This window comes from Talpa europaea, assembly GCF_964194135.1.
Source record: "Talpa europaea genome assembly, chromosome: X".
NCBI lineage: Eukaryota > Metazoa > Chordata > Mammalia > Eulipotyphla > Talpidae > Talpa > Talpa europaea.
In genome coordinates, this window is record NC_140081.1 from 37105879 (window position 1) to 37126433 (window position 20555).

At 39.9% G+C, this 20555-nt stretch overlaps 1 protein-coding gene across 1 annotated transcript; it reads right to left on the minus strand.

Annotated features, from left to right (window-relative positions):
* Positions 1 to 110: 110 nt before the first annotated feature.
* On the minus strand, positions 111 to 19110 carry ALAS2 (5'-aminolevulinate synthase 2). The gene is made up of 9 exons (XM_084258702.1): positions 18915 to 19110; positions 18158 to 18280; positions 14615 to 14837; positions 12926 to 13110; positions 10197 to 10376; positions 7158 to 7322; positions 6377 to 6645; positions 4818 to 4980; positions 111 to 385 (listed from the first exon to the last, which is right to left on the minus strand). The coding sequence occupies exons 1-9, from the start codon at positions 19093 to 19095 to the stop codon at positions 222 to 224; spliced, it is 1653 nt and encodes a 550-aa protein (XP_084114828.1). The 5' UTR covers positions 19096 to 19110; the 3' UTR covers positions 111 to 221.
* Positions 19111 to 20555: the final 1445 nt, after the last annotated feature.

Below are 20555 nucleotides of genomic sequence, written 5' to 3' on the forward strand. Positions count from 1 at the left end.
ACAAATGATCTGTGGTTTCCTCATGGCTCTGCCACTTGTTTGAAGGAGTCAGTTAAAGTGCAGTTGTCAGTTCTTGTCCAACAAAGGCTACACAAGTGCTGCAGTTTGCTTTTTATTTTCAGATTCAAGTCAGCTAGAGGCACACAACAAAGCAGAGGACAGGAGGAGGTCCAGTCCCAAGTGAAGGGCTATTGGGGTGGGGATCTGAGGCAGTTGACTTCTCAAGCATAGGTGGTAACATACTGAGGTCCCATGTTCCCAAAATAGGAACGTTCCCATTCACTCATGAGCTCGAAGTGCACAGGACGGCGACAGAAATTGCAGGCAGCCACGGACACATCCTGGAGGGGTAGCCCCACCTCAGACCAGGTTACCAGCAGCTTCTCTGAATGTGGTATGGAAGAAGGGAAAGAACTAGTTAGACTAGGTTTTCATATCCCTGGGTCAAGGTACAGATAATGATCCCCACAACCATTTGAGATGACTGAAAACTAGAAGTAGCCTCTTCTGTTGCTGTGGTATAAGAAAGATAGGATGGTAGGCCTCCCTGGCGGCACAGTGGTTGAGCGCTGGGTTGTGTAGCTGCCTGTAGCCTCTGCAGTACAGGTTCTATCCCAGGCCACCGGTGAGGGTCCCACATGGTGCGCGGACCTGTCCTGCCGCCCGCTGCTCCCCTCAGCAGTGTATTTCATCAGTGTGCCTGTTCTGTTCCCTGCTCTGGCTCTGGTGAATCCTCTTACCCTCCCGCGGTTCTGACTGTACCCAGTGCTTGTATAAATAAATAAATAAATAAATAAATAAATAAATAAATAAATAAACAAACAAATAAATAAATAAATAAATAAAACTTTAAAAAAAATAGGATGGTATATATACACAATGGAATACTATTCAGTAATCAAAGAAGATAACTAATGCCATTCACAGCAACATGGATGGAGCTAGAAGGAATTATGCTCAGTGAAATAAGTCAGAAGGAAAAAGAAAAAAAAAACGGATAGTTTCACTTATAGGAGGAATATAGGGAAACCAAATAAGACATCAGGGGGGAAATAACAATACAAAACAAAAACAAACAGAAAATTATAAACCAGAGACATCCTACAGGGGAGGAGGAGGGACAAGGATTGGAGAGAGGAGGGAGGAGCACAGGGAACTGTGGTGATGGTGCATGGGTGGATTGGTGAAGGAAATTCTAGGGGGACTACACCTGAGTGGGGAGGGGAGCAAACATAGTATAAAAATGAACAATAATGTAAAATATATATAAATAAAAAATAAAAATAAAAGATAGGGGAGTATATATTGGACACGATTTGAAACAACTGGTCTTGCCTGGACCACTCCCTAAGTACAGTGCATTCTGTGGACCAAGAAGCAAATCGATCTGCTTGTAAACTCCAAGCCTGATAAGGACGACTCTGATAGGAAACACAGTTTCATCAGTGTTGTGGGGTTAGAGGTGTGGCTGGAGTGGATGGGAACCCAGAGGGAAGAATATAACACCACTGTTGGAAATTTGTCAAATGCCCGCCAGGACTCTGTCCTTTGCTTTTTTATCCTCACTCACTTGATGATCTCATCTAGTATCATGGTTTTAAATGCCACCTAAATGCTGATTCTGAAATTTTCATTTCTAGTTCAGACCTCTCTGAATTCTAGACTTGTATATCCAATTATCTATTAATCTCCACTTGGATTTCTAATAGACATCTCTAGTTTGACATGAGCAAAACTTAGCTACAGATTTCTCCACCTACTCTGCTTTCAGTCTTACCCATCTCATTGTATTTCAGTTGCTCAGTCCCAAAATTTCAGAGCCATCCTTTATTTCTCTCCTCTGCCACATCTAATCTATCTAGAAAATACTATTGGCTTCGCCTTCAAAATCTGACCACTTATCATCACCTCCAGTGCTATCAAGTCTAAACCACCATCATCTCTAATCTGGAATATTGAAGTAACCCTCTAAGGACCTACCTGCTTCTATTCTTTCTCCCTTTTGGTCTATTCTCAACATAGAAGTCAGAGCAGTTCCATTAGCCCCTGAGTCAGATATGTCACTCCTCTGTTCAAATCCTTCCAATGACTCTCCACTTCAGAGTTAAAGCCAATATCCTTCCAATGCCCCACAATGTCCTACAAAGTCTGGCCCCATGTTGCCTCTTTCCTCAATTTTCTCTCTCCCTTTTGCTTGCATTCCACACATCTCCTTGCTCCTCAAATAAAATAAGGAATACATCTGTCTTAGGGTCTTCCCTCCCTTAGACTGTTCCCTCTGTTTGGGATAGCTTAGATACTGCTAGCTAAGTCTACTTCTTCATATGTTGCTCAATTGCCGTCTCAATGATCTCTACCCTTAAAACTATTTCATAGTACAATCTTTCTCAAAACTAGTTCCTATCTTCCCAGCACTTCCTATCCCCCTTACCTTGCTCTATTTTTTCCTTAACATTAAGAATTACCATACCATAAAATTTACTTATTTTTCTATCTTCTTCCACTAGAATATAAATTCCAGAAGGATACGGATTTTATGTCGGTTTTGTTTGCTGCTAATACTGGTATATGGGATGCAGCATCTAGAGTGGTGACTAGCACACAGTAGGTACTCAAATATTTGTTTAAGGAGTGAGTGAAAGGATGTCTGATAAATGAGATGAAAGGAGGTAAGCTAAAGGAAGGGGTGAAGTCCAATCAGAAGGAAGTGTCATTAGTAAAGTTTCAGAGGTAAGAAAGTAGAGCCAAATGAGGAAACTATAAGTCATTCAGTGTAACTGGAGAAATAAAATGAATGTGAAGAGGTGAGGGCATAGGTGAGGTCAACATTTTGAAGCAATTGAATGTCATGTCAAGAAACTTCAACTGTTGTTCAGGCCACTCTTCTCCAAATTTTGGAGTATATATAGGTAAGTACAAACATTTTATCATGTAACTTTATTTGTGCATTTATATACTGTATACATGTATCATTGTCAGTCTCTATATATTAAAGATCATTATCAGTAATATTTAATTCCTTATTTTTTAAAACAAAAAGTAAACAGAATTTTAATAAGTCCCCTAGCTCTGGAACATCTTACTTACATCACCTTGGAGTGATATACTTTCACTATTGCTCTGGTGAAGACAACAGGGAAACATGGAGAGGTTTAAGCAAGAGAGCAATATGGTCAAATTTTTAGAAAAATATATCTGTGGTCACTATGGAGAAGGGATTGGAAGTAAACAAGAGAGAAGCAGAAAAATTCAAAAGAAAGCACATTGACATGGATTAAAGGAGTGGCACTGAGAAATGAAGAGAGTTGAGAGAAATTGTAGAGAATAGTCACAGGATTTCAGGATGGGTTGGAAGTGGTGTGAAAGGACTGTAGGGTGACTGTGTATGTCATTCATATATCTTTTCTGAAAAAACCCTGCATAAATGGACACTCAGAGAACTGCATGTTATATAATTGAAGCCCAGAGAAACTGAGAGAACTGAGCAAAGCTCCAGAAATCTGGATCATCAGCTCAGAGTAGTAGATAGTGGTTATGACCATAGAGGTAGAGGAAGAATCCCCAGTTCAAAGCTATTATTCACAGTGTGACCTTGAACTAGGCACTATATTTTGTATGCCCCAATTTCCACATTCATCAAATGGAAATGATAACAGTATCTCTTTCCCTTGAGGATTATATAAGCTAATACATGGAAAGTGTTTAGAACAGTGCTTGGTACATGGTAAGTACCTAATATTAGTTAGCATTATTTCAAGTTTTTAAATGATTGAATAGGTGACACCTACCTTTTTATCTTTGAACTCAAATACTGCTTATGCTCTAGACAAACAAAAAGATTTTTGCCAGTGCATGCCCTATGTTTTCCTATCTCTGTATCTTTATCCATGAATTCCCTTATTCTGGAATGTCTTTATATCATATCACATGTACTTCAAGGTACAACACAAGGGATTCCTGCTTTTAAATTTTCCCAATTTCCCCTTTCCTAACCTTTATAACATAAATGAGCTCTCTTCCTCCAGCTCCCAGAGTACTGGAGCTTATCATATTGAACTAGTATGTCAATGTCTATATCTCCTATATTAGATCATTGATTGCTTACATGTATTTCATCTAACCAAACTTGAAATGAACACCTGCTCTATGCTATACCCTGCACTATAAACCTAAGCCAATAAAAATTCAGTAAAATTTAAATGAATTGACTAAACTGGCATCTTTCAGAGTAAAACCTAAGCTATTGGTCAACTTCATAAGCTTTTCAATCCAGTCCCTGTATTGAGTTGTCTTTGTAAACTCATAGATTGACACTCCTCTTCTCCACACCATTCCTGCTACTCTACATTTCAATAACACCTGCTTCTTGATTTGTCCCAGGCTGCTTCTTACCATCCTCCTTGCCCTTTCTTCAAGCTCTTCCCTCTGCTAGGAATACCATTTCAATTTCTTCTTTTGATGCAAAACCACTTACCTTGCAGATTCAGTTCAGGTGTCACCTCCACTAGAAAGCCTCTCTTGAACCCCACAGGTTGTGTTAGGCCCCTCCTCTCTATTCCCCCAACTCCCCATGCACTGTGTTTTTTGAAGTTTGCTCACCCCTTTGAATCATTGTGTCCTCTATGGCCTCCCCAGCAAAACTGAGCTCTATGAGTCTAGGGACTATTTCTCATTCATTTATGACCTCACTATAGGGTCTAATATGCAACAGATGTTCCAGATATTTTTAAACTGAATGACTTCCATTATCTCAACTTCTTCAAATCCTGGGGTTGAAGGGAGGGACAGTACTGTAGATACCCATATTGAAGACTTACCCACAAATTCTTCCATCATCTGAGGACTGTGGTGGGGGGAGGGTGCTAGACGCAACAGCTCCTCACCCCGGGGAACAGTTGGGTAGTTGATGGCCTGCACATAGATGTCATGTTTGGAAAGCAGGAGATCACAGACCTTACTGTTCAGTGCTGCATCACCCACCTAAGCCCAGGAGAAAAACCTGTCAGTATCTGCCAGCCTGCCCTAATATCACTGGCTCCATTAAGCAGGAGGGGGGGACTATTGTAAATCAATGAACATCACTGCATTTTGGGGCATATTTTTTCATAAAGGGTTAAGGCAATGGCAGTTTAAGAATTTCAAATGAGGGCCGCCCTGGTAGCACAAGGGATTAAGATACAGCACTCTGAAGCTATCCACAACCACTGCAGTTCAGGTGCCAGGGAGGTGACCCACATGGCGCAGCAGACCTCTCCTGACTCACCCGCTGCTCCCCTCAGCAGTGTATTTCTGTCAATCTGCCTGTTCTGCTCCCCAATCTGTCTCTGGTGAATCCTCTCACCCACCCCAAACTTCTGGCCTGTACCTCAGTTCTTATATGCATAAATAAATAAATCTTTAAAAAAAGAATTTCTAATGAGAAGTTGTTCAGAGGCAGCAATCAAGTTTGAAGGGGATGGGAACTAGGGATCTTGTCTTGAAGCTGTTTGCTGAGCAAACACATTGGTTTTAATTAGCTGATATGACAATTTGGGGTGGTTCTGGGTAAGAAACCACATCTGGGATGTTGTCACTGGGTTAATTTAAAAACAGGTATTTATAAAAGTGGTCTTGCAAGGGAATATTGGGCTAGCCCAAAGAGCAATGACTTTCTTTCTTACCCATAAAACAGTCACAAAAAAATGGTCCTTCCTACACAACACACACAAATAGATGTTATTTGAAAAGAAGTAGCAGTTCATTTTTAAGGCAATAACCACTCAGACATATTTGGGAATCCAAAACAGCAGCTAGTTCCACGACTTTTGATTTTATATTTTCTGACTTCAATTCTTAGTAATAAATATGCATTACACCATGACAATACCATACACAGATATTGGGTTGTTGGAAAAGTTACATTTTTTCTATGTTGCTCAAGCAAAAATGTGTCATGACTTTTTCAGCAACCTGATACATGTGCATATACACATACAAAGCTGAAAACAAATTTCTCAAAATGATACCCTTACTGAGTGTTATGTACTCTAATGCTTTCTATTCTGCTTCTATTTTTTAATGTTAGTCAATAACCCACTAGACTGATTTTGTGGCCCACTAGTTATCTTGATTCACAATTTGAAAACTCTGAATTACAGGTCATCAGTAGTCAATATCATGAGGGTGAGGACTGTCTAATAAGCATGAGATAATAGCTATGCAAGAAAAATGATAATCTAGAATGACTGATAATTTTTCAAAAGGTAACAAAGTTAGGAATAAGGAAAATGTTTGACAAGAAAGCAGAGTTGATGATAGGAGCAGGTGTTTGTTGCTGAGTGTGGGAAGTCCCACAGAAGAGAAAGCTTGGGAGGGCAATGGGCAGGCTGGGGCTCACCCGGATGGGAATGATGTGACTTGGGCAGGGGATAACAGGAAAGCCTTTGTCCATTAGTAGCTGACGCATGTGCTTCACATTGCGCTGGTGGGCCCGCCTCAGGGCTTGACCCTCCTTTCCCTTGAGGAGCCGCACAGATTCCAGAGCCCCAGAGAGCACCATGGGGGGCAGTGAAGTAGTAAAGATGAAGCCGGCTGCATAGGAGCGCACCATGTCCACCAAGTCACGTGTGCTGGCAATATAGCCACCTACACAGCCAAAGGCCTTGCCTGGATATAAGGAGAAGAAGGACCCCATATCAGTTCCCAGAGGAACAGGATCATGCCCCAGGTAACACCAGGAGGTGTACCAGGAGCTAGGACTCCAGACTCCCTTCCCAGGCCTCTGCCCATCTCTCCTGTCCATGACAAGACAGACAAATCTGATAATTCTGCTGCCATATGCAAAGATTAGATAGGCAGTAGTTGGGCGGGGACCTTCAGCTGGTTAAGGCCAAAGATGGTGCTGAGATGAAGCTTGGAACTGTTGTGGGGGGATGGAACATTTAAAACTACAACTCTTCACTTACTGAGTTGAACCTGGCTATTTGGCCCAGCTCAGGGGTCTTTTCAAAAACACCTCCCAGATTTTCTCAGAAACTCTGCAGTAGGGAGGTCAGCAGCCAGGAGCTGTGACTTCAACCTAAACAGCTCCTGCAGCTTTTGTGGTGGAGGAAGAAAATAGTCTTGCACGGGCTTCCTTTCTGAATTGCACATAAGGGTGCACCAACAAACTAACTTACCAAGAGTTCCAGAGATGATGTCAATCTTGTGCATAATTCCATCACGCTCCCCAATCCCAGCTCCTCGGAACCCATACAGTCCTACAGCATGAACCTCATCCACAAATGTCAGAGCACCATATTGGTGGGCCACATCACATAACTCTTCGAGGGGACAGATGGCACCTGAGCAAAACCAAGGAATAGTGTTAGGAGATCATAACTGTCCCTCCGCTCAATCTCTAGCACAAAATTTGGCGCCCACTAGAAATTGGGAAGGGTGTGCACCCTCAGTTGGGACTATTCCAACCCTTCACTCCACTCCTACCCAAGGAGTATGTGTTTCCCCCAGACTGTTATTGAAGCTTATCCTTTCTTCCTTCCTCCCTTCTTCACTCCCCTCCTCTCTCCCCTTCTCTGTGTCTTTCCCTTTCTCCCTTTCTCCTTCCCTCCCTACCTCCCTTCCATCCTCTTTTTGTACCATTTTCCAACCTTTCTCTGCTTCCTTTTTTTCCCCTTTAAGTCTGCATATTTCCATGTAGGGTTGGCGCTAACCTGAATGATAGCTTTGTTTAAATAAATTGGAAATAAAGTCACGTTTTCCCCCAGGTTAATGCAGTCTTGATTTCAGATCCCACTCACTCCTTCAGCCAGGTACTTTTGGCACCCTTGTCACTTTTCACCAGTCTTTCCCATTTCTATCTTTCTGGATTTCTGCCACTATCTCTTTTTGTGGTCATTTCTATCTTTGCTTTTATGTCTCTGTTTTTCTTTTCTGTTTTTGTTTTTCCTCTTACTTTCCCTTTCCTTCCTCTCTGGTTCTCTCTCCCCTTTCTATCTACCTCTGACTATCTTTCTGCTCCAGACTTTTTTTCTCTGTATCTTTATACCTCTTTCTAAGTTTATTTGTGCCTCTGTCTCTGTCTTTTTTGTCTCTGTGGGAGTATTTCTCTCTTATTTCTGTCAGTGTTGGCACACTCCCACAGGCTTAGTCTCAATCTCCTGAATTAAAGTGAATTAAAAATATATTCCTCTCCATTTTTTCCATACCAATTTACCCTTTTCCCCATGTTATTCCAAATATATTCTATGCTGATAGCTGCTTATAAGGTCTTCAAATGACAGTGAACCTCATATATAGGCCTTGTGACCATTATGTATATATAAAAAGCCACACTTTCTGCATTTCCCCATACTTGGCAATTGATGAAGAATGGGAAGCTTGAATATAGAAGAAACTTATTCAGGTGGAAACAGGGCTCCAGGCCAGAATTAGAAAATATGAGCAATTGGAGTTACAGCATTTGGGGAGCCAAGAATAAGTAGAGCCTGAGACAGAAGACAGTGTATATCTCAAGCATCATTTCAATGGGAGAAATTCATTACCAGGACTGATAGTTTATGCAGAGTTTCTACCAAAAACATATATTTCCACCATTTATTTGCAAGGAAATAGAAGAGCCCCAACATGTTTTCCACCAAAGAAATAATAAATTAGTCTCAGTGGTAGAAATATGATCATATAATATTTTATTACTATTTGTATAAATGTGAGAGTGGGCGTGACAATAAGTTCTTAGCACATATTCATTCATTTAATTCTCACAACCATTCTGTTACCATCACTTCCATTTTCCAAATAAGGCAACTGGGGTAGAAAAATTAAGATACTTGCCCAGGGCCTCCCTGGTGGCACAAAGGGTTAAGCACAGCTCTGTGAAGCTATCTGCAGCCTCAGTAGCACGAGTTCAATCCCCGGCAGGCCAGTGAGCAACCCACATGGCAATCCTGACCTCTCCTGTCTTGCCCACTGCTCCCCTCAACAGTGTATTTCAGTCAGTCTGCTTGTTCTTCTCCCTGTTCTGTCCCGGTGAATCCTCTCACCCCTGTACCTCTGGCCTGTACCTCAGTTCTTGTATACATAAATAAATAAACCTTTTAGAAAAAGAGAGGGCTTCCCTGGTGGCACAAGGGGTTAAGAAGCAACCCATGAAGCTATCCGCAGCCACTGCAGCACGAGTTTGATCCAGGTAACCGACCCACATGGCGCAGCAGACCTCTTCTGACGCGCGCACTGGTACCATCAGCAGTGTATGTCAGTCGATCTGCCTGATCTGTTCCCCACTCTGTCTCTGGTGAATCCTCTACCCGAATTCTTGTATGCATAAATAAATAAATTTAATAAAAGAAAGAAACTTGCCACCTAGTAAGTTGTCAAGCTGATATTTGAACATGGATAATCTGATTCAACTGATGCTGATGACATTGACTAAATCAGGGAATGCTATGCACTCTCCTTTTTTTTTTTAAGTTGGAAAAGAGACAAATTGAAATGGAAGTGAAGACCTCTTTCCTTCAACAATGCCTAAGAGACATGCCAAAGAGGTAATGCCTAAGACATGCCTTAGGTAATGCCTAAGAGACATGCTTTCTGTTCAAGAGGTGCAACAATAGAATGATTTGGGCATTGTTTCAGTTGGGGGAAGAAAAGAGGTGGAAGACAAAAGTCATTTACTTTTACTTAGATTCTAATAAATGTAATAACTTTTGTCATCTGTAATTCTTACAACCACAAGTTTTACTTTGGGGAAACAGGATCCCAGACAATGGTTTGTGAGGTTTTCTATTGCAGAAAGTAAACTCTGGAGATTGATTTGAGCATTGTTTCTAATGGAGGGAGTATTGTGTGAAGGAATTTGAATTACACATCTTAGGATGCAAGTAATCACTTTGGCACCAATGTACACCAATGTACAAATTGGGTGCTGTAATTGAACTTTATTTTCTTAAGCTGTAAAATCAACATAACAGCTGCCTCCATCCTTTGGATTTGCTGACTGTGTGACCTGGGGCAAGTTACTTTACTGGTTTGTGTCTCAGTTTCCTCATGTGAATGAAGAGATAATAATACCATTTGCCTCACAGATTAAGTGAAATGATACATGTTAGCTACTAATAATTTTGCTTGGCACATAATAGAAGTGCTCTGTAAATGTTAGTTATTATCATTGTGACTTTTGTAAGGCCAATATTAGTAAACATATTCACACATATACATACCATCCATGGAGTGAACAGTCTCAAAGGCCACAATTTTGGGTGTCTTAGGATTAGATTTCATTAGCAGTTTCTTCAGGTGGTCAGGATCATTGTGCCTGAAGACAAACTTGACAGCTCCACTGTTGCGGATACCTTGGATCATTGAAGCATGGTTGCCTGCATCTGAGTAAATCTCACACCCTGTGGAACCAGATGCATAATTATTCTAAGCTACTGTCCATGTATTCCCACTTCAAACTCAAGATAGACCTAGTAGGAGCAGAGAGCCAACAATGGCCTGAAATCAAGAAGATGCTACTCTGCTTCCCTCCCCTCTGGAAGCTTTTGTAACACTTCTTCCTCTCTTGGAAGAACTCCCCAGTCCTGAAATTCTGACCCCTAACCCTTGTCTCCAGTCATTTCTAATCCTGATCAGGCCTCTGGATATTTTGTGTTTGAGGAGATTTTCATTTTCCAAGAAGCTCTAAAGTTTCCAAAGGACAGGGCTTAAGTTCCTTCTCCTAGACACATAAGATTGAACCTCAGAAAACAGTCCCCCCAACCCAGGGAATGCTTGTAGACTTGAACTGATGCTAGATTTTTCTTGACCTGAATAAACTTCCAACTCTTATAGGTAGTATTCCTCTAATAATAGTTACAGGGTGAATATTTATCATACTTTCACAGTTTGAGTCATAAGCTGATGACATGTCATAGTTGACAGCACTGTTATTGACCATGAAATTCAGCCCCATTACTGTACAAGTGAGGAAAGTAAGGTCCAGAGAGGAGATTAACTTTGTCTAGGACCAGGCATTTCTAGGAGAGCCAGTGGACATTGGAATCTGGTGGAAGGCAGTGATTACTAGCCCCTCAAAATTTCACTAACATCTGGGAACTGTGGCCTTTCATTAGAATAAGTGATCCCTTGTATCTAAGGAAATTAGGTATGGCTTCCTGAAGGATCTAGGTTTAAGGATAGGTAGATTGGAAGTTTATTGAGAACAAGAGCTACATTGAAAAAATAATCTTTCTGCCTCTTGTACCAAGCATAAAGCTATGTACACAATAGATACTAAGTAAACATTTCTTGAGTGAATGTACAAATAAACAACTTGCTAATAGGAGAGTGAAGGAATATATTACTGGATAAAAGAGCAAGAAGAAGGTTCAAAAGATGAAGCTGAAGAGGTAGCTAGAAGTCAGATTATTGAGGGCTTTAGAGATCACCATGATGAGTTTAGATTTGAGATTAAGGGTAATGGAAATTTATTAAAGTGTTTTGGGTAGAGGAATAACAAGAAATGTTTGCAATTTTATTTTTATGTTTACATATTTTAAATATTCTAACTGCTGTAAAGAATAGATTTTGGGAGGACAAAGATGAAATCAAGACAGTGATGTTTGTTTATACTAGAATGGTAACAGTGGGAATTAAAAGAAGTTGAATTCAAGTGGTTGAGGAGGGGGTTCACTGAGAAAACTCCTAAAGTTTTGGATTCAGTTGGAATTATGTTTGACTTCAGAAAAATTCAAATTAGCAGTTTATTTACAGTGGATGTTTACAGTGTACTGAGGAATCAGCAAGAAGTGAGGAAGCAGGTGGAAAGTTTCTCTCAGTTTGCCTGTTATAATCAAGATCAAGAGAGCAGTAGGTAGAGAGTGATGAGGAGAAATGGTTTTTTGAGACACAAACATATTGAAGATACAGAAGAGTTAGGGAACTGAAAGATCAACATTCCTGAGAAGGTAGAGGGGCATAGAACACAGAACATTAACTGAAGAATTAGTCAACAAGAAAGAAGGCACCTCTTCCATTGTGACAGGAGAGAAGTAAGGAGGAGATGACATGTGGGAATGCTTGCAAGTTTATGGCATGGAGTTGAAGATATTGTTGCCTGTGTTCTATTTTTAGTGCAGTAGGAGGTGAAGTCATCTGCTATTGGTGAGGTGGAGTGAGGTGAAGTGGAGGTGTGGTAAGGCTGAGGAGAAAGGGATTTGGTAAAGCTTCCCTGGAGACTTGGAGAACTAGCCATGGAGATAGGATTGCTAGACAGCATGAAGGACCCAATTATATAAGCCCAGGATTGAGATAGGAAGGTGGAGAGTTATATTCATCTTGAGGCTCAAGCTTTGATGGACGAACACTGACCATGAATTGAAGGCAATATTGGCTAGAGGGAGAGAGTGGGAAGATGGAGTCCAAAGGGGATCCAATATATAAGAGAAGGGATTAGCATTAGGCAGGAGACATGTGCATTCTGCTGTAAGAAGGAAGAATTGAAGAATGACAGACAGATAATCAGATAAGTATGTAGGTTTGGTGGTTGTAAGTTAAAGTCATTCCTGTCTTGTTGATTCTATTTTCTGTGTGATGTAAGATTTGAAGTTCTTAGCTAAGAGTGAAGGAGGAAGTAGTCAGAGGTTTTAGAAGGGAAAAGAAATTTTGAAAAAGCTGATAGGGAGACACTGATGCACTAATTATGAGTATTTAAAGTCCAGTTGAGTTGGAAGGTGATACAACTCTGTGAGATTGGCCAATATTCCTCAGCAGTGGTCTTTAACTTATGTGCAGAAGGGAAGAAAGCATAAGGATGTAATCATCCAGTGTTTGAGGATACATAGGTGAGTAAGAAGGAAGGGCAATGGGAACAAGTGAACTCAGAATAAAAAAGAGTATTGAAGGCAGTGCCATTGAATGCTGTAGTGCAGGTTACCCACCCTGAACAAATCTCAGGATCCAGGCTTACCTGGCAGGATTTTTGCTAAGGTGAAAAGAGTAGAGTCATTGGCCACAAAGCAGGAGGAGAAGAGCAGGGCTGAGTCTTTCTGGTGCAGCTCAGCTAGCTCCTGCTCTAACTCCACATGAAACTTGCTGGTACCTGAGATGTTGCGGGTACCACCAGCTCCAGCTCCATGACGCTGCAGGGTCTCCCTGGCCAAGAGAAAACAAAGAAGACAAGAAGAAAGAATGTTTGTTAGACACAGAAATTATGTGGGTAGGTTTCTCTCTTTTTATTTTTTAAAGTTATTTTTATTTTTTTATATCATTGTTCATTTTTAAACAATAGTTGCTTCCCCCCACCACCTCAGGTGTAGTCCCCATAGAGTTTCCTTCACCAATGCACCAGTGCACCATCACCTCAGCCCCCTGTGACCTCCCTCCCTCCCTTTGATCCCTCTCCTTCTTCCCCTGAGTTATGTCTCTGATTTATAATTGTCTGTTTTTGCTTTGTTGTGTTTTGTACTGTAATTATTTTTTTACACTGATATCTTATTTGGTTCCCCTATATTCCTGCTATAAGTGAAACCATCTGATATTTTTCTTTTTCCTTCTGGCTTATTTCACTGAGCATAAATCCTTCTAGCTCCATCCACATTGCTGCAAATGGCATGAGTTTATCACAAAGATATACAAAAAACTCACATGACTCAACAAAAAACAAAACAAGCAATCCAGTCAAGAAATGGGCAGAAGAACTTAAATGACATTTCTCTGAAGAGTAAATGCAAATGACTAATAGGCATATGAAAAAATGTTTAACATTCCTTTTAATCAGGGAAATGCAAATCAATACCACATTGAGATACCATCTTACACAAGTAAGAATGGCACATATCAAAAAAAAAAAAAAACTAGCAACAACAAATGTTGGCGAGGATGTGGTGAAAAAGGAACTCTCCTACATTGCTGGTGGGAGTGAAAACTGGTCCAACCACTATGGAAAGCTGTCTGGAGTCTATTAGAAATGGAGCTACCATACGTCCCGGAAATTCCACTCCCAGAGATCTACCCAAAGGACACAAAAACATTGATTCAAAAGACCACCTGTACCCCTTTGTTTATTGCTACACTATTTACAACAGGTAAAAGCTGGAAACAACCCAAATGCCCAAAAATAGATGACTGGATCAAGAGGATGTGGTATATATATACACAATAGAATATTATTCCGCAATCAAAAAAGGTTTCTCTTTCTTAATGGTGGTCAGTGTTGATTAAGTGATTCTGTATGAGCTGTATGTGACCATGGAGAGGACAGTATAGGGAGGATGGGGTTATTTTCACCCTCTTTCTCAGTCTGAAGGCACTCAAGGATGGAGGGAGAGGCTAGGTTACACTTGAGCAGCCTGGAAGGCCCTTTAGAGGAGGTCACACACCATCTCTGGCGATACTCATCTTATAGCCAGAGTAAGAACTTATGAAAAGTTTGTCTTACTTTGTCTTCTATATTCTCCACATCACTGGATACTCAATAATTTGGAAAATGTGGTTTGTCGACTGACTGAGGAATAGACATGCCAGAAGACCTTTGACAAAAGGGGTGGTGGATGGAACCCAAGTTTCCACTGTCAGTTCTGTCTTTTCCTTTCACATGTGACTTTGTTTCTTCTCTGGATGTGTCACCCTAGTTCATGGCCCAGACCCTGCTACGTACTGTGTGGCCTGTAAGACCCGTGGGTGCCGACTCATGCCCAGATAGTCATTACTGCACCAAACAGACACATCCTTTGAGGTCACAAATGCCTCAGAGAAGTGTTGAGCAAAGGGGTATGCATGAGCCCAGCGGTTTACGGTCTTGAACACACGGTAGGTGTGGTCTTGTTTCTTCTCTGCGATCTTGTCCCTGAAAAACTGTTCATAACCAAAGACATTTTTTCCTGCAGGAATAGAGATGAGAATGAAAAGAATGCATTTTAAAACACTTCCTGGCTAGTCCATATTTTATTAATGTTAATTTTGAGTTCTCTGATTCTTTCCACTTATTCATTTATTTGATATGTCATTAACTTATTGGGGCACAATAAGTCCTCACTGCTTCATTCAACCATACTTTTGCTTACTCATTCATTCATTCACTAGGCAATTTTTTCATATATTTACTCAGGTTTTCCATTCCTGGCATGGCTTCCATTCCTCTTCTTAAAGCTAGTGTGGCAGCCTTCTGAATGGAATCATTATTTTCTGTTTTATTGGAAAAGATTGTCAACAGATGTAGTTTCCAGTCATTGATTTGCTGCCTAATTGTGTGACCTTGAGCAAGTCATGAATCCTCTCTGTTTTAATTTTCTCATCCATACAGTGGGGCTAATAATGTCTTCCTTGAAGAATTGTAAGCATCTGATGACAAACAGAATGTAATACACCAAAACCAATGCTTGACATAGAGTATAGTATTAGTAATATTCTTATGATTAAAGTAATCACAATAGTAATAATAGCTAATGTTTAATTATACTATAATAGCCAATATTTAGTGAGTGCCTATTACATGTAATACCCTCTCTTAGGAACTTTATAGATATTATTTCATATATTCCTCACAACAATCTTATTTGGAAAGTTCTGCTAGTGTACCCATTTTACAGATGAGGAAATGGAGGCATAGAGAGGTTAAGTAACTTCACCGAGTTCATGCAGATAAACGCATCCTTTATATAAGTGTCCTACAAATAAGTGACATAGAATTCACTGCTTTAACTGCTATTGTTATAAAATGGAGCAATCCTAGTTTCAGGAGCAATTGAAATAATGTGTGCCAAAGGGTTTGCTTAACTCTAGAACTCATGATTGTTGCAGATGAAAACTTACATGGTAGGGGTGTACATTGGTAACATCTTTGCTGCAGGGATGTTTGTAAATATGAATTAAGAGTTTTTAAAAGTATATATTAACATAACTAGAGAAATATTTGTAGAATATTTAAAATAAGTATTTGATATCTATAATTTATTTTAAAACAACTCTGAAAATTTACCATGAAAAATTTTTCAACCCAATAGAAAAATGGGCAAAGAACGCAAACAATTTAACAAATGTAGAAAAAGTTGTTTAATCATGGAAAATTTAACTTCAAAAGCAAATTTCATCCATCAAACTGATAAAGATTCAAACCTTTGATATCAAGTGCTGCAGAGGATGTCAGAATATGTTTACTCTCTTTGATAACTGGCACAACCACTTTGGAGCTACAATTGGCAATATTTATTTGTTAATATTAAAGTATACATACCTTTACACCTGAGGATTTCCATTTTCACAGTCTAGCCTAAAGAAATGCTTATCTATGTGATGAGGGTTACATTGTTGTACCACTGTTTGTAATATGAAAAATTGGATGCAAATCCATAGAGGAATAACTAAACAATCTCTAATATATCCATACTAAGACTAAGATAACACTGTATATTATATTTGGGTACTTTTATGCGTATATAAAATCAACATACAGTATAAACTGAAGAACATGAACAAAAATTTGGAAACAATAAAATAAATTCTAGGTTCTTGATTAACTAAACAGTAATACTTCATACCATATAACACATCTTCAACCATTAATAATTATTATATAATTAAGGACATGGAATGATGCACATGACATATTATTAAGTGAAAAAAGCACAACAACAAACTTCTGGTGGAATAAAATCATATTTTTAATAAGAACATGTGTATCAGTGGGAGTGATGGAGTATATATATATATATATGTGTGTGTCTGTCTGTTTGTACAAGCATTTAGTGATAGGAAAATATTTGAAAGAAATATAACAAAAATTTAATGGTGGATGATGGAACTTTGAGTGATTTAAATTTCCATCTTTATACTGTCCTGTAAGTACTGAAAAATATTTTGTAATATATTGGACTCCTTTTATGTTAGGAAAATAAAAAAAAAAGATGAATATAAGCACACAAGAGAGACAGGAAAATCCTCTCTATGAAGGATGAGATTTTTTGAGTGAAGTGTGAAGAAATAATAGGATAAAACAATGTTTGATGAGGCATCTCATAACAAGCTATTAACACTTCCATAAATGTAATTGTATTTCTTTCTCATGATAACCTGTTGAAGTAGATGTTAAAATCTCATGGAAAGGAAATGACTTACTTGCCAAAGCAGTCATATCTAGCAAGTGCTAGCATTATGATTTAAACCCAGATCTCCTTTGGTTACAAAGCATATCCTTGCTATTTTCTCCTATGTCAGAAGCTCTTTCAGCATTCCTTCCCTATTTTTATCCTATTTATTTCTACCTCAGCAAATCCATTAGCCATGTTTTTATGAATCAGGTGGGTGAACTTCTCTGAAGTTTGCTCTGGCCCCTGGGGAGTGGAGAATGGCTTTTTTGGGCTGGTTGAAGCTAGGGATCAGGCAGCACTGAGGAGGAGTTGAAATTCATTGGCTATGAAGACAGAAGGATAGAATAGAAAGCATATGCTGTCCTCTTTAAACTCAATATAACATGTGCAAATTCAAGTTTTTAAAGTAGGGAAGCTTTCTTCAGAGAGAAGAAACTTTCTATAAATTAAGCCTCCACTTACCCCAAATGTAAGGAAAACCTCTATACTTCATTTCACTAGAACTGTCCCTTGGCAGAGTGGCAGCCACTCTGGGTTTTACATTTGAAAGGTAGATACAGGGTAGCTACTGCACCTTATTTTTTTTCTTTTGAATATCATTAAAATTAAATTCTGAATTTTTCAGACTGAATGATATCCTAAAAGGGTCTATGGAAGATGCCAAAAATATGGTCATCTTTCAAATGTGATAATCTCAAGTGTTGTTCATCAGTTGAGCTGATATGGGGCTCTGTACCCATCCAAAGGGTATGTTTTCTTTCAACACTTCCTCTTTCATGAAAATTTAGATTGTCATAGAGTGGTATTTCTCAAATATGGGAGCCTAGCCTACTAGGGCCCATTCTGCCACTTGGGTAAAAGCAGGCAGAACTCTGGAGTGTTCATTTTAGATTTATGGGTAAAATTGCAGGAGCCTATGCATTTGTGTGCTTTGGGGAGGGTTCATCTCACTGCATGGTATAAGCTATTGTCTGTCATGTTTCCCCTGGAAATATCTAGACTTCTTACCACAGAATGTGTACTAGCTGTCCTTGGATTAACCTAGCTCAGGTCTGTGAAGAAGTGGATTCAAGCATTAGGAGCAAAGACTGGATGAAGTGGAACCTGACTCCAACCTGTCTTGAAAGTCTTCACATCCTCCTGTACTTCAGGAGCTGCCTTCTGCACAATCTTGCTCTTCCCATCCTGGAGTTCTGATAGCATGAATGGACACTGACTGTTAGCCCAAGATGGAGAGTCTATGCAAAGGAGAGAAAGTAAGTGGCAGTACCTTTCTGTTCATAAGTTCAGTTTAACAATGCTTGCTGATACCTAAAGCTCTATCTCAGGACCTGGTAGAAACATAGGAATGGATGAATCTTGTGCCTGTGCTAGGGGAGATACTAACCTGGTGCAAATGATACATGCTAAAGATACATTATGAACAATAATGGAATTTGAGGGAGGATACTGGCTATGGAGGTCTAGAAGGGAGAGGGAATCTGGCCCAGAAATAGTATTGGACAAACTAGAGGTCTAGGTAAGCTTCACAAATGAAATGATGCACAATGTAAGTAAGAAGCATGAGATATTTATAAAGGGCAAAGGCATAGAAGCTTTAGACAGTAAATCTGTTCCAGGTAATTTTAAGCAGTTTCAGCATAACTGAAGTGAAGAATATGAGGGTCATGAGAGTGAGACCACTTCTAGAGATACTGACAAAAGTCAGATTTGAGGTATATGTCTTTCAACTGGGCCTTAACCCAGCTCATTCTGCCTTGAAACTTTTCACAAGAATCCTCCCATTTATTAGGAAATGACGGCAAGTATGACTTGTAACATTGTCTTCAGGACCCAGACATTCTCCATCACTTGCCATCAGCCTCTTCTTACCTCCTCCAGACTTAGTTGACTTTAAATGAATGTGAGAAAAAGTTGGTCGTTGGGTAGCCAGGATGGGACAGCCTCCAATACCAATCAGGAACTGGTGAGCCTTAATTACCTTGCCCAGGAGGCCTGTGTGGCCCCGGACATACACTGGGCAGCACTGTAACAACATGGCTGCTGCCACCATTTTGAGCCCAAAGTCCTGCAGAAGATATGAAAGAAAGATTTCATGATGAGGGCCTGGACAAAAGTCAAGGGTCTTTCCTGTGTTTGATCTTTTCCTTATAGTTTCCCTCCCAATGCTTGCTGCCCTCCTCACAGATGCCCTTATTGTCATTCCAAGGTAAGAACTTTTCCAATGCTTAAATGTATCAATCAGGTGTTAGAGAGGATCAGAGAGTCAGAAAACCTGAATTCTGACTCAGATTTTGCCATTGACCCATTCTGTGATGGTGAGGATGATGGAAGTGTGATTGTGGCAGGATGAAAGTTGACAACCTGTCAAACCTTTGGTAAACATGTAAGGCCAAGGATCTTTCTAAGAATACCAATATTTCTAAGAATATTGGTCTCAGTCAAGAGAAGATTCAGCTTGCTCATGCAGACAGATATCATTCACCAGAGCTCTTAAGGCTCTGTCCAGAGTGTTTTCTGAGCAGGTCACAGCCTGAGGTCACAGGTACCAGCTTAAGTAGAATAGCTGGACCTTATTGAAGATATATTTCTATGTCTTTGCATTTAATCCTGACTTAAGGAAAGTACAGGTAGAAGAAGGAAGTAAAAACAAGGCACTGGAAAACAAGTCTATTAGCCAATGAAAAAAGGTAGAGACAAAAAAGAAAGAAAAGGTGGAGAATAAGACAGAAGGGAGAAAGGGAAAAGAGAATATTGGGGACTCTCTGGTGGTGCAAGGGGTTAAGTGCAACACTGTGAAGCTATCTGCAACCTCTGCAGCACAAGTTTGATCCCTGGCCAGCCAGAGAGCTACCCATATGGCTCAGCAGACGTCTCCTGTCACACCTGCTGCTCCCCTCAGCGGTGTATTTTAGTCAATTTCCTGTTCTGCTCCCCACTCTATCTCTGGTGAATCCTCTCACTGCCCTTACCTCTGGCCTGTACCCCAGTTCTTGTATGCATGAATAAATAAATCTTTAAAAAAATGAGATCAGGTAAAAATAAACCAAATATACATATTAGGTATTTAATTGGGAGTACATAAATGAATAACAAGAGACCCATATGGAGGGGAAAGGATGATAATAAAGGAAGAGTAAGAAGAAAATATAAATTAGGAAAGGTAAAAGGAGGAATGTGAGAGAGAAGAACAAAGGTGCACTGGTAGTGATATAGTTAGAATAGAAATTGCTAGTAAGATATCAAAGACAGGGAAAGGGGAAACAGGGTAGAGCTAGGAGCAGAGAAGGAGAGGACTGATCCAGGAACACAGAGGCACAGAAGGCAAGAGGTTTAAAAAAATGCAGAAGGATAGGGAAAGAGATTGAAAAGAGATGTGTGTGTAAGATATGAGAGAGAGGAGGGGAGGAAGGGAGAGAGAGAGGAGATATGAGAAGGGAAGAGGTAGAAACAGAGAAACAGAGGGACACAGAAGGACATGAGGAAAGATCAATATATAAAGACTCAGAAAAT